Source organism: Ursus arctos, unplaced genomic scaffold, assembly GCF_023065955.2.
Source record: "Ursus arctos isolate Adak ecotype North America unplaced genomic scaffold, UrsArc2.0 scaffold_16, whole genome shotgun sequence".
In the NCBI taxonomy this organism is placed as follows: domain Eukaryota; kingdom Metazoa; phylum Chordata; class Mammalia; order Carnivora; family Ursidae; genus Ursus; species Ursus arctos.
The window spans coordinates 47,854,438-47,868,342 of record NW_026622830.1 but is presented as its reverse complement, the minus strand read 5'-3'; the positions used below and the strand labels follow the sequence as shown (position 1 = coordinate 47,868,342).

At 48.6% G+C, this 13,905-nt stretch overlaps 1 protein-coding gene across 1 annotated transcript in view; it reads left to right on the top strand.

The window, feature by feature from the left end:
- APMAP (adipocyte plasma membrane associated protein) overlaps nt 1-13,035 on the top strand; it is a 38,070-nt gene extending 25,035 nt beyond the window's left edge. Inside the window, exons 4-9 of the mRNA XM_026489301.4 lie at nt 68-160; nt 2,166-2,282; nt 3,593-3,767; nt 4,363-4,497; nt 4,946-5,138; nt 10,795-13,035. Coding sequence (XP_026345086.2) covers nt 68-160; nt 2,166-2,282; nt 3,593-3,767; nt 4,363-4,497; nt 4,946-5,138; nt 10,795-11,004 — 923 coding nt within the window. The 3' untranslated portion in view covers nt 11,005-13,035. The remainder of the gene's footprint in view (nt 1-67; nt 161-2,165; nt 2,283-3,592; nt 3,768-4,362; nt 4,498-4,945; nt 5,139-10,794) is intronic.
- The last annotated feature ends 870 nt before the right edge of the window (nt 13,036-13,905 follow it).

Here is a 13,905-nt window from a genome sequence, read left to right as displayed (position 1 = left end):
AAGCGGTGTGATCACAGTTCTTAGGCTAATCTAGTAACTCTCTTTCCCTTTTTATTTTTTTAAACAGATGTGATGTTTACTGGTACGGCAGATGGCCGGATCGTCAAACTTGAAAATGGTGAAATAGAGACCATCGCCCGGTTTGGTTCAGGCCCATGCAGTAAGTCGGTGACGGCACCCCCTGATACATGTCTGTGGTCATTGAGAAAGGTGCTGAATGGCTGTGTGGAGCTAAATTTCCCTAGAAGTCAGGTTGACCCTTGGAGAAGAAGAGCCCCTGACCAACCTGGCAGACAGCCAGACCTGGGCGTTACCACCAGCTCTTCATTTGCCGTGTGGTCCCTGGACCTCATGGTACCTGATTGTCACCGTGCAGGTGCAGCTTGCCAGCTAGGTGGTGGCCCCTGCACCTTCCAGTTACCTTACGGGCCCTGCACCCCGCCATTCCATAGTGGCCTGTGTTCACCTTGAGGTCACTTTGAAGAAGATTAATAGCCATCGTCAGAGTGCTGTATGGAAAAGCAGTTGGCCCTGTCACTACTTTCGCGCTGAAACGTCGTTCCTGCTCAGGAATTTCAGCAGTGTCACTCAGGTTCGGGGAAATTAGAGTAGATGAATCTCACTGTTTAAAACCTGGTAGCCCACAGGTTTCTTAGTAGTTATTGTTTTTTGTTTTGTTTTGTTTTTTTTTTTAAAGATTTTATTTATTTATTCAACAGAGATAGAGACAGCCAGTGAGAGAGGGAACACAAGCAGGGGGAGTGGGAGAGGAAGAAGCAGGCTCCTAGTGGAAGAGCCTGATGTGGGGCTCGATCCCATAACACCGGGATCACGCCCTGAGCCAAAGGCAGACGTCTAACCGCTGTGCCACCCAGGCGCCCCAGTAATTATTGTTTTTTAATAGCTAGAACGCTTTTGTAAAAATAATGCATTTTCATTGTACAAAGGTACAAAGGAGAAAGTAAAAGTCATCTCAGAGTCTTCACAGATATAACTGTTAACATTTTAGTGCATAGCTGTTCATGGGTACTCTGGTTTTGTGATGGAATCATACTCTACATTCGTTTTTTTAACCTGCCTTTTGCACTCTGTATTTTGGCAGTAAGTGGCCCTATAGTAAGTGTCCTACAGTAAGGACTCCTGTAGTAAGCACCCCACAGAAAGCACCCTGCAGTAAGCATCCTGAAGTAAGCACCCTGCAGTAAGCACCCCATAGAAAGCACCCTGCACTAAGCACCTTGCAATAAGTGCCCCTTCAGTAAGCACCCCACAGAAAGCACCCCACACTAAGCATCCTGCACTAAGTACCTGTGCAGTAAGCATCCTGCACTAAGCACCTGTGCAGTAAGCACCCCTGCAATAAGCACCTCACAGAAAACACCCCATAGTAAGCACCCTGCAGTAAGCACCCCACAGAAAGCACCCTGTGGTAAGCACCCCACAGAAAACACTCTGCACTAAGCACCTTTGCAATAAGTTCCCCTTCAGTAAGCACCCCACACTAAGAACCTCTGCAGTAAGCATCCTGCAGTAAGTGCCCCTGCAGAAAACACCTTGCACTCAGCACCCTGCAGTAAGCACCCTGCAGTAAGCACCCTGCAGTAAGCAGCTTACAGAAGCATCCCTGCATCTGTTTACTGCACGCGGAGCCTGGCAGTAAGCACACCTGCAATAAATATGCATTGCCACAGGTTTAAAAAGGGTAGAGGTATTAATCTGAGGAATAAAATAGTAACTCTACCTTTAAGCCAGGTGGAGGGAAAACTGCCAAGGCCCTAGATGAGCAGAGTATTCAGGTCAGGCAATTGGGATTAAACTCACAATAACTGAGGTCCTGGGGGAAGTCTAGAGTTGGGTCCTGGGTCCTGATGATGTCCCTCAGTTAACTGTTCAAGTCTCTGGATGCAGATATAAACGCGATTCTTGGGTACCAATTGCTGTTCACATGTTCAGATCCATATTCTCAGGTGGTCCCTCTGGATACACCAGATAGTTGTCGTAAGTTCTGAGGGGGCTCGAATACTGGGGGATGGGTCTGTTTCTAATGCCATAGTCTTTTTGTTCTGAACAGCACGATGTATATTTCGGAAGGTGTGGATGAGGTACTTGGAGACACAGGTAGAATCTGGGATCAGCCACTGATTCCTATCCATTTGTTTCCCTAGAAACCCGAGATGATGAGCCTGCTTGTGGGAGGCCCCTGGGTATCCGGGCAGGGCCCAATGGAACCCTTTTTGTGGCTGATGCATATAAGGGACTATTTGAAGTAAATCCCTGGAAACGTATGTATCAATGTCTTACTTCCTTTTGCGACGATTTCAAAAAATTTTTTAAAGATTTTATTTATTTATTTGAGAGAGAGAGTGAGAGAAATAGAGCACAAGCCAGGGGGAGAGGCAGAGGGAGAGGGAGAAGCAGACTCCCCATTGAGCAGGGAGCCCCATGTGGCGCTTGATCCCAGGACTCTGGGATCATGACCTGAGCCCAAGGCGTACACTTAACTGACTGAGCCACCCAGGTGCCCTGTTTTCAGATGTTTTAAACAATATGTACGTAAGTGGATTTAATAGAATTTGTTCAGTACAGTCTACTGGAGACTCTAATATTTTCTTAGTCATTGAGTAGTCCTTGAAGTATTGCCTGCACATATCAGCTACCATGTAACTCATGACCCCATTTGGTCAATACCCTAATCTCCTGTTTGTGTGTTAGCCACAGGGGCTATTCTTCAAAATGTTAGAACTCCTCTTTCTATCTTTATTTTTCTGTGTCTCTGTCTTGTCTTCCTGTTTGTTTTCTGTCTGTCTTTTCATTTGTTCTTTGTCCACTTCCTCCTCCCATTTTTCTCCCTGTATGTGCTTCTGCAGGGGAGTTTGTACGATGCAGGAATTTGTTACCGTGGGGGGTGCCTGGGGCTCTGGGTGGCCCCCCTCTGCTGTTTGCTGGCTGTGTGACTATGCAGATGCCTTAGCCTCTCTGTGCACAGGTTACTCATCCATGAAACAGGGCTAATGGTAGTGCCTGCCTTGTGGGATTGTGTGAGAGTTTAAATAAGATTGTACGTGGAGGCAGCTTAGCACTCCATAAATGGTTATTCTCCTGTTTTTAAAGTTTGCCACTGTCACTATTTCCATATTTAAAACCACATGAATGGAACATTTTGTATTTCTCCCAAGCAAACTGAAAGACAGTTGCCTTTCATCTAAGATTCCTAATAGATTTTTAAAAATCAGTTGGTCTTGGTGAAGGAAAGAGGTCCTCAAGAGGGAGGATTTTGCCATTAAAGAAGTCACTGTAAAAACATTAATCACCTAATAGCTGAAAGAAAGGAAAACACTGTTCTTTGCTGGAAGAGGGAATAAATCTGCTAGCATATGGCATGGAGAGAAGCTCATTTTAGTTTTTCCGTTTAAATCAGGTAAGCTGATTGAGACTTTGAAATTATTGACATACAAGTTCTTAGAATGAAAACAGGTCTTCTCTTCCTCCCTGCTTTCCTTCCTTCCTTCTTTCTTTCATTATTATTTCCTTCTTTCCTTCTTTGCGCCTCCCTCCTTTCCTCCCTCTCTCCTTATCTTTCTTCCTGCCTTAGGTGAAGTGAAACTGCTGATTTCCTCTGAGACACCCATTGAGGGAAGGAAAATGTCCTTTGTGAATGATCTTACAATAACTCAGGATGGGAGGAAGATTTATTTTACGGATTCTAGCAGCAAATGGCAGAGACGAGATTATCTGCTTCTGGTTATGGAGGGAACGGATGATGGGCGGTGAGTTCATTTCGGATCTTCTGCGCGGTGAGATCATCAGTCAGGCAGGGTGACTTCGGCAGAGCTTATTTATGGGAGTCATTGGAGTCTTTCTGAGCATAATATTGCAGCTTTTGAGATAAGACTTTCATGACTTCTGGAAACGGGTGATGGATGCAACACAGAACAAGATGTTCTCTCTTTCTCTGTGAAAAAATGAAATTAAAACAGGCCGGTCGATTTGAGCATGTGGTCTAGGCACTCTGGGTGACACCTCCCAGGCTGGCCTCCGTTTCAGGTCATCCCTCCGAAGGGGCACTCCTTTGAGGCTGGAGCCATGGGGGCTCTCCCTGGTGCCGAGCCAGCTGCTGGCTCAGCGAGAAAACTGACGGGGTTCTCTGGAAGAGGATGCCTGGGGTCTGCTCTGGATGGGAAGGCCCCCAGGGGCCAGTCTGGAGTCAGGTCTGGGCAGAGGACCACCAGGGGCCTTGTCACTGCAGCATGAGGCGGATCCCCTCCGCAGGCCCCCTGCCTGAGGCTCAGAGGGGAGCGAGGCTCCAACGTGGCAGGGGTCACTGACTCTCCCGTGTGAGCGTTTGCTGTTGGCGCCCCACAGCCTACTAGAGTATGACACGGAGACCAAGGAAGTGAAGGTTTTACTGGACCAGTTGAGGTTCCCTAACGGAGTGCAGCTTTCTCCTGCGGAGGACTTTGTCCTGGTGGCTGAGACGACAATGGCGAGGATAAGAAGGTGCGTGTGGCCCCTGCTAAGCTTTTGGGGGTGCACTGGAGCACGCTGTGGCCCAGCCCAGGTTGCTGGGAGATGTCGAGCTAAGTGATCGGAGATGGGGCAGGGCACCTTCTCCTTTGTGTGATAATGGAAGCAGTAAAATTCAGGGATGCCTTTTCTTTCTCTTCCATCTCAGTCTGCTTGAAAGTTGCAGTCTGGGAGAGTCTTGATTTAATGCAGACCACACATCCTGGGTCCCTCTCCCTACTGGGTGGGCCGGTTCCCTGCTACTGCTTCTGGCTGTGCCCCGGACTCGTGAGGGCCCCTTTCACCATCTCGTGTCTTCCTTCATGGTGGACACGTTTATAGTTGTAAATCAGTTGGGACTAAGACCATTTTGGTGCTTGGCAAAAGGTTTTCTTTAACTTTGGGGGCCACTGCTCACCACTTGCTTGGGTGAATTTTTCAGATTCTACCTGTCGGGCCTGATGAAGGGAGGGGCTGATCTGTTCGTGGAGAACCTGCCTGGATTTCCAGACAACATCCGACCCAGCAGCTCTGGAGGGTACTGGGTCGGCATGGCAACCATTCGCTCCAACCCTGGGTTTTCTATGTTGGATTTCCTATCCGAGAGACCCTATATTAAAAGAATGATTTTTAAGGTAACTATGAAAACTATAATTCCAAAAACCAAAATGAAAATGCATCTAATTAGGATCTTTTTTGACCTTTGTAGCTGTAAAAATTCTCGTGCTGCTTATAATATTTAGTACTTCTAGTGACTTTTTAAGTGTGAGTGAGCAGAGGGGAGGCGCGGGGGGGGTTGCGGAGAGAGTCTTAAGCAGGCTCCACACCCAGCGTGGAGCCCGACACAGAGCTCAGTCTCATGACCCTAAGATCGTGACCTGACCCGAAATCAAGATTCAAGAATCAGATGCCTAACTGGCTGAGCCACCCAGGCACCCCACTTATAGTAACTTCTTTAAAATACATTTTATGCCTCAGCCTGAAATGTAAACTGAAACACTTGGACCCTTTGAGGTTACCCTTCTGGCTTCCTTGTCTGGGTATTTTTACCATCACCCTCACCGTCATGTCCTGTTAATTACACCTGCCTCTTTGTGATGGCTGTTTCAGGCCTTCTCCCCTCTCCACAGACCCTGCAACTTGGCCTTCAGACGGGGCCCCCGCAGACCACACTGCTGCTCCTCCGCAAATGGTTATCAGGCACGTCTTCCTGTGGCCACACATGGAGATGCACTGTCCTTGGATGCCATCCCACCCTGGCTCCTCTTGCCTTCTGAGACCTTCCTGTTCATCATACTCCCCCATCCCCATAGGATCCTGACCTTTGACCTCTTAGCACACCAAACTTTTTCATTACAAAAAAAATCACCCACCTTCACCAATGGCCAGCCATTGGTCAGCCTTTCCGCCAGTGACTTCCATGAGATGCCCTCAGTGTAGCTCTCCACGTTTTACACTGTGGATGAGGAAGCTGCCGATATGGGCGCTTCCATCACGCAGAAATCTTCATTTCTAGCAAGCTCCGTTTCACAGGCTGAACAGATGTTTGGAACGGAGATTCGATGTTGAATAGTGAATAGATATTAAAATAATCGTAACTTAAGGCCCTGGAAGGTACCAGGCAGCAATTACTGAGTCTGTGCAATGCTGGGCCCTGTGTCTGGGCCCTGCTGAGGGGCTGTAGGCCCCTGTTCTGTCAGGCTGGCCCATGGCCTTCAGTTTTGTTCCAAGGTCTGTGGGTCACTGTGGAAAACCCTGATCTGTTCAAAAATAACACATTCCTCCTCTTTGCCTCATTGGCTCCAGAGCCAGCATCTGTTCCCACTGTGACCTGGGAGGAGGCAGAATGGTGAGGTAGGAGGAAGGACAGGGTTGGGTTTTTTTGGTTTTTTTAAGACAGGGGTTTTGAAGAAGGCCAGGCCAGTTAGGCGACCCTGGGCAGATGATATGACCTCTGTGCCTCAATTCCTCCATCTTTCAAGTGGGAAGAATAACAGCATCCTTCTCTTTCATTAGGTACTGAAAAAATGTAACGGGAATATGCATATAATACCTTTGGCTGACTAGAGTAGGTGTTCTCTTTCCGTACCTGTCCATGTTTGCACCGTGAAGTGGTGCTGGTGGAGGTTTGTCTCCCACCCCCACCCCGACAGAACGCATGCTCCATCAGAGCAGGTGTTTCTCTGTTCCATCGCTCCTTTGTTCCCAGCACCTAGAACCATGTCCGGCACACGGGAGTGCTCAGAAATGACTGTGGAAGCAGTGTGTGTTCAGGGAGGGGCTGGAGCGGTGACACGTGTTCCTGGCACAGGAGAGCTCCGCGCCTTCCTGAGGCAGGTCAGGAGCAGTGGGAGAGGACCATAGGCCTTGCAGACATGACAGAGTCTAGATCGAATTCTAACTACAGTTGAAGTCATGGAGGATTTTTGTTTGTTTTTCGTTTTGAGACAGTATCAGACTTAGGAAAGTAGCAAGAGGGTACAAAGAATTTCTTTCCCTGAACTATTTGCAAGTAAGTTGCTGACCTGATGCCCTGTCATCATCAGGGTTTGGGCAGTTGCCCTGATGGATTCAACCCAGGCTGCGGTGTGGCCTTCAGTTGTCATGTCTCTTTATTCTCCTTCAATCTGGAAGAGCTCCTCAGTCTTGATCTTTTTGAGAAATACAGGTCAGTTATGTTGTAGAATGTTCCTCCATGTGGGTTATCTGGCATTTCTCATGATTAGATTTAGGTTATACAACTCTGGCAGGAAGACCACGGAAGTTGTGTTCTCAGTATGTCCTGTCGGGGGCACGTGAGGTCAGCTTGTCCCATACTGGTGGTGGCAGCATTGGCCACCTGATTCAGCGGTGAATGCTGGGCTTCTCCATTGTGAAGTCACTCTTTTTCCATTTGTAAGTAACAAGTATTTGTGGGGAGGTGCTTTCTAAATAAGCAAACATCAGTGTGATCTCACGGTTGCCTATTTTTTTCGGTGGTTTATAATCTCTTACTGCCATTATTTATTTTGAGGCTCAGATTGTCTGTCTATGGCCAGTGGGAGCCCCTTCAGTGTGGCTCCTTGCCCTCTGCACACATCCCTACCGTTTTTTGGAGTGGTTCCTCACTTTGTGACACAGGCTTATCATGCCCCAGCTCTGTAACTGACCGCTTCTCCAGGAGCCCTGGTTCCTTCTAGAGGGGATCTGGTGCTACATGTGCTCATGGCTTTTGGCAGGTCACTGCCCCTAGTCCCCCTCAACAGACAAAGCCGGGGAACATATGCGTGTATATTCATACATATATAAATACAGTTGACCCTTGAACAGCACAGGGGTTGGGGCACTGGCCCCTGTGCCATCAAAAATCTGTATACAACATTGGACTCCCCAAAGACTTAACTATTAACAGCCTACTGTTGACCAGATGCATCACCAGTAACAAACAGTTGATTAACACATAATTTGTATGTTATCTGTATTCTTATAATAGAGTAAGCTAGAGAAAGATGATTACTAACAAAATTATAAGGAAGAGAAAATACATTTACAGCACTGTATTGATCAAGAAAATCTGCATATAGGTAGACCTGCTGCAGTTCAGGCTGGTGTTCAAGGGTCAACTGTATATGCGGTGTATGTATACATGTTTACACATATGTTCATTTATTCATCATCTGTTTATTTAAATTGAAAGCTGTAAGTAATGCTAGTATTTTGGCTTCTAGTCTCATACCACAGGATTTATTCTTTTTTTTTTTTTTTTTTTTTTAAAGATTTTATTTATTTATTCGACAGAGATAGAGACAGCCAGCGAGAGAGGGAACATAAGCAGGGGGAGTGGGAGAGGAAGAAGCAGGCTCATAGCAGAGGAGCCCGATGTGGGGCTCGATCCCATAACACCAGGATCACGCCCTGAGCCGAAGGCAGAGGCTTAACCGCTGTGCCACCCAGGCGCCCCCACAGGATTTATTCTAGTTTTCTCCACTTCCATAATAGTACTACCCTTCTCTAATAGTGAAACACCTGGATCCTATTATCCTTCATACCTGTTTGATAGATTTCCTGGGTGTCACCAATCTGTGGCCGTGTTCCCCATCACACAGCCCCTGCTAGGGCTCTGGCATCCCATGCTGGGCCTTCTCCCTCCTCCCAACCATGTGAGGCGTCTGCCTTTCCTCTCAAGGGCTCTGATGCCTGTGCCAAGCTGTCCCCAGGTAAACACCATCCTCACTCTGCCTGGGCTCTGCCAGCCTGTGCCAGGCCACCCCACTGCGGGAACATGTCTTACCCTGCTTGGGCTCGGTGCCCTATTCCGTGCCACTGCCCTCTCCCTTCCCCTAGTGTGGACTCTCCCTCACCTTGCTTGGACTGACTCGTGGTCTGGGCCACTGTGGTTCCAGCCTCTGCACACTCCTACCCTGCTGGGTCCTACAGGCCACTTCCTGACTGAATTATTCAGAAGGGGCCTGATGTAGTACAAAGAAAGTTTAAAGAGACAACTTTAGCTGCCGTGTGGGGAGCAGCCTGCAGCATGGCTCCATGAGCTGTGAAGAGTCTGGTGTGGAGGAGCCTGCAGCAGCCAGGAAAGATGGTGGGGCAGAGCCTGGGGTGGGGGTGGTACATACGTAGCACATGATAAGACCCTGTGGTGCCGGGCTTGCAGGGTCTGGAGAGAAGGGATTAGGCGAGAGGGCCAGCATCTCAGTATCAGCAGCTGGTGTCAAGGGCCCTCCCTGTCTCTTTAGCCAGGGGGTCTGTCAAGTTTGAAGAGCTGTTAGAAAGTCTGGGTGGACAAGGGTCAGCAACCAGGGGTTGGAAATCGGGGTGGAGATTTGAGAGCTTTCCCTGTCATCCCCCCAGGAGAGGGGATGTGATATCTTAGGGATAAGATGGAGAGAACAGAGAAGGGAGGACCTAGCATTGAAGTGAGGTGGCATTTCGTGGGCCGTGGGAAGCCTTATGAAGTATTTTAAGCTATAATCAACTTTGATTGCCATACAACTTTCTAGAGCAGTCAACTTGTGTGACTGCTTGGACCTTTCCAATGACTAGGAGACATTATTCATCGGACATTACAGTTGTTTGGCTGTTTCCCCTTACATTGAAAGGTAGACATCTGCCTATTAATTTTCATTCACTGGTCTTACACAGTAGCATACTGTCATTGTTTCCTCCCTCGTGTCCTGCTGTGCCAGAAATTGCATATATTACCCTCTGGTTTCTCTGCTTAAACCCCTTCAGTAGCCCCGTGTGGCCCTTGACCTGGCTGAGCCACGGGGCTCCTAGAGGGTGCCGTGCTCATCGTGGAGGTTATCTCTACATTGGCCTCAAGCGGAGCTGCCAGGGCCCTGGGGGGCAGGGACACGTTCATTTAACCTGTCCGGGTCTTTTCTCTTTAACGTGAACCACCCTCAAATCTCCATCGTTTGCACCTTGCACGTGGAAATATTTTAACCTCGTCTGAGCGCTTGGCATTTATTCTGGTTAGGCTGTGCTGGTTTTAACCCAGTGTTCTGGGTTCCATGTCAGTGTGGGCTTGCTTCAATATTGTGTCTTCCTCGGACGTGAGGAGTCGTGAACCCTTCAGCCAGGCCATCCAGAGTGGCGCCTGCATTGGGCGTGGTGGGTACCGTGGCGAGGGCTGTTGGAAAGCTGCCATCCTGTGCCAGGCTAGCCTTGCCTCTGGATGCAGGCGACAGGAGGCTCCTTGGCCTGCTCTGCACGGGGGCAGAAGTGGGGGAGGCCTGGGGGGTGACAGGCCCTGTGCCAGGGCAGGGAACTGGTTTAATCTGCTTCCGTTCTACGCAGCTTCCCTGTCATTGGAAGAGCTGGGCCCTTACGAGATGGTGAGGGGATCTGTGAAAAACAAAATTCAACTGAATAAACGTCAAAGAGCTTATTGGCTTTGTTCAGTGACTCATGAGTCAGACACCATCCAACCCGGCAGATACAGATGAGCTCAGAGGAGTGGCACAAAATGAAAGACTTTCATAGGCAGGAGGGAGCAGGAACAAGGAGGTCACACTGGACAAAAAACAGTTTGGTTATCACCAGGCTACTTTCCTTTAGGGGGATGGCAGGCAGATTACCTCACTAGTACAGATCAGGTGATTCCTGATTGACTGGTTTAAGATTCCGTTTCTGGGAGAACCCAAGCTGTAAGTAAGTTAGGTCTCAGTTTGGTGATGTGGGGCTGAGCATAACTGACTCCATTTTGGGCCTGTGGTCTTGTTTTTAGCAGGCCAGATCTGCTCATACCACTGTCTTGGTCAGAAGCTAACCTCTCCTCACACTGTGCTTCCCTTCCAGCTGTTTAGTCAGGAGACTGTGATGAAGTTTGTACCACGGTACAGCCTTGTTCTAGAACTCAGCGACAGCGGGGCCTTCCGGAGAAGCTTGCACGATCCCGACGGGCAGGTGGCCTCCTACGTCAGCGAAGTGCACGAGCACAACGGGCACCTATACCTGGGCTCCTTCAGGGCCCCCTTTCTCTGCAAACTCAGCCTCCAGTCTGTTTAGCGGCCTTGACCATGGCTGTGCCAGAAGTCCTCACACTGGGCACCACTGCTGGTCCAGGAGATTCCGTGCACACTGCTGGTCCTTGGACGTGGACGTTGGAAGTGGACAGTGAGACCCTGTGGATTTCTGGGACCCTGTGGGATGCCCCTCACCTGGGTTTGACATTGCATTTAGAGGGAAGCATAACATGCCACAGGGAAGATAAGTCCATGTTAAACCATTTCCTCTTATAAACCCTTTCTAAGTACAGTGATTCTCTAGGACTTAGGAGACTTCATGCACTTATAATAGGCCTCAGGGTTTGTGGATCGAGCAGTAGATGAGATGTCCAGGGATCTTGTTTTTGCTACTGGCTGTCCTGCCAGCATCAGTATCTTTACGTTAAAATGCGGTAATACCTGTCTTTGGGGGTGGGGCACAGGAAGGGCAAGGAGAGCTTAGTGCAAAAGTATGTTGAGGCCAGTGGGTAGAGCTGTGTAAGTGACAGAGCTGTATTCTCCAGAGCTGTGCGGGCTGTGGGCCCTTGATCCTGTGCTCCCTTCCATAGCTTACACCCCCAGCCTACCCCGATTCAGCCCCACTCTGAACCAGAGGGTTTTCAAGACTCCTGAGTCCCCATCAACCATTTAAAGGCAAGGACCCGAGTAAGTACATAGAAGCATGTCGATACCAGCAGCTCTGAGAGGACCTGCTGGGCTTCTCTCTCTGAACAATCTACCACATCAATGGAATGATCCAGCAGCTGGGTTCTACAGGGCTGAATCTAGGGGAGTCCTGTTGACACCCCTTTGTTCCTTACCTCTAGACCAGCAGGTGAATAGTGCACATGTTAATGTCATTTGCTAAAGTGTCACAAGTCTGAAGTTGCTGTATATCCTGACAAGTATGTACACACTGGGCCTAATTTTGTCAGGGGGACCCATGTAAGAATGATAATTAAATTGACTTTTCTGCTCATTAACCTTTTCTGATGGTGTTGCCTGGGAGTTTCTTCTCTAACATAATTAGGTTAACGGTGACTGAAGCTTGATTCCACCGTGGGCTGATAGGATCCTTTCGGCCAGGGCCTTGTTTAGGGACAAGCAGTCCGTCTGGCTTGGTCAGGGTCCCTCAGAGGGCCGCCACCTCCGGCCCTCACTTCCCAGCAGTGCCTCATTGTGGGGAAAGTCGATACTACACTGCGTTTCGGCTTCCAGCCTACAGAAAGGGGCTGATATCTGTTCCTTTCTGTCCTGGCTGTTGGTGAGAGTACATAAGACATCGTGTCTCTGGAATTGTTTTCAATAACTTGACAAGGAAATCTTTTAAATAGGTAACAATAGCTGTGGTAAAATCTGAACCATTCGTGTCGTGTTGCCCTGGCTGGCAACAACCCCTGTGCTCCCTTCCCGACAGTGGCACCCTGCCCTGCGCGGCCTGGCCTGGTTTTAGGGGAAAGAGTCAGGATCTGGAGGTTGGCTCAGCTTGTGGTATCGCGTGCTCAGGATGGCTTTGTGTGCAGCAGGACGGGGTCAGAGACTGGCTTCAGTCCAGCCGATGTGACCCAGGTCATATTAGGTGCGTGACTCCATGTTGTTTAGGTTACTTTAGGGGAAAGAAAATTGAGTCTAGATTACTAAGTGCTTTTTAATAGATAATGGCGTACCCCATATATCAGCTGCACAGGATATAAGGTAAAACCTGATCATTCTGCCATAAAAAATAATTTAAATGTGTGGAGCCTATATAAGTTGACTTCTTGCTTGAGACAGAGGGCTTTGCTTTTAGTGCTTGCTGTTTACCGATGCCAAGAAGCTGGTAAATTGCTTTTCACAGTTTTCAACAAAGGAGTCTTGATTTTGACTTAGATGTCGATTTTCTGTCTCAATGTGTCACTTCCTGTGTTTTATCTGGTAATTTGCCGTGGTGAGATACAAAATATAGCCTTATTAGGTTTAAATAGGTGGTATGCTTTTGTTGTAAACATAAAGCAGATTTGCTCTACTGTGAATTACTAATATGCTTTTAAAATTAAATCAAGCAGTTCCTTCATTGTGTGCTTCTTTATTACCTATTACAAAAACTCCACGGGGACTCAGGTACTGCCTTTCATAGGACAGAAGCCCTGTTTTGAGATTTTTATCCTCAACATGCATTTGCAGAGTGGTCTGTAGTTTAGAAGGAGTTTTCATGCACACTGACGTTTTACTGATGAAAGGAGATATACTCATTTTATAGGGGGGGGAACTGAGGCTTGGAGGGCTGGAGAGGGCTTGCCCAGACTCCCTGAGCACACGGTGCCAGCACACTGCTGGCTCTGACTTCGGAATCTGCTGGGAAAGCTGGGAGATGAAGCAGGGTGGTGTTCCCAGGACCGGGCTCTGTGGTGGTCACCGCCCAGCCCAGGGGCTAGACCTTGGCTGCACATCAAAGTCCCCTGGGCTTCCCAGTCTTCTGGAGTGGCCTGGCATCATCATGGTTTCAAGCTTCACAGGTGGTCCCCGTGGCAGTGGTGGGGCACTCATCACTGCTGGGGCCCACCTGTACCCTAAAGAGGGGCTACGCTGGGCGGACACCTGGAGCAGGGCCAGGAGAGCTGAATCCCTGAGAGTCTGTGTATAGCTAGTGAGGAGGTGTGGGGCATGGCCAGGGAAAGCTCTAGAACACTCAGGGCAAGACTGTTAGAATTTTGACTGGTTTTGCTCAGTTTTTGAGACCTTCAACAATTAGTATTTTTTCTCTTTGGTCCTAATTCTGGGTTGTCGTAGAATCCTGGGTATTTAACTTCATATTTTCTCAGTGAGAATAACATTAGATGATGTCACAGCTTCCATCTGTGTCAGAGTCATACCCTCCGAGTCAGAGCAAAGCTCTAAGTTTAAAAAAGCAGGTAACACTGGGTCAGCAATACGAGACTTCAGG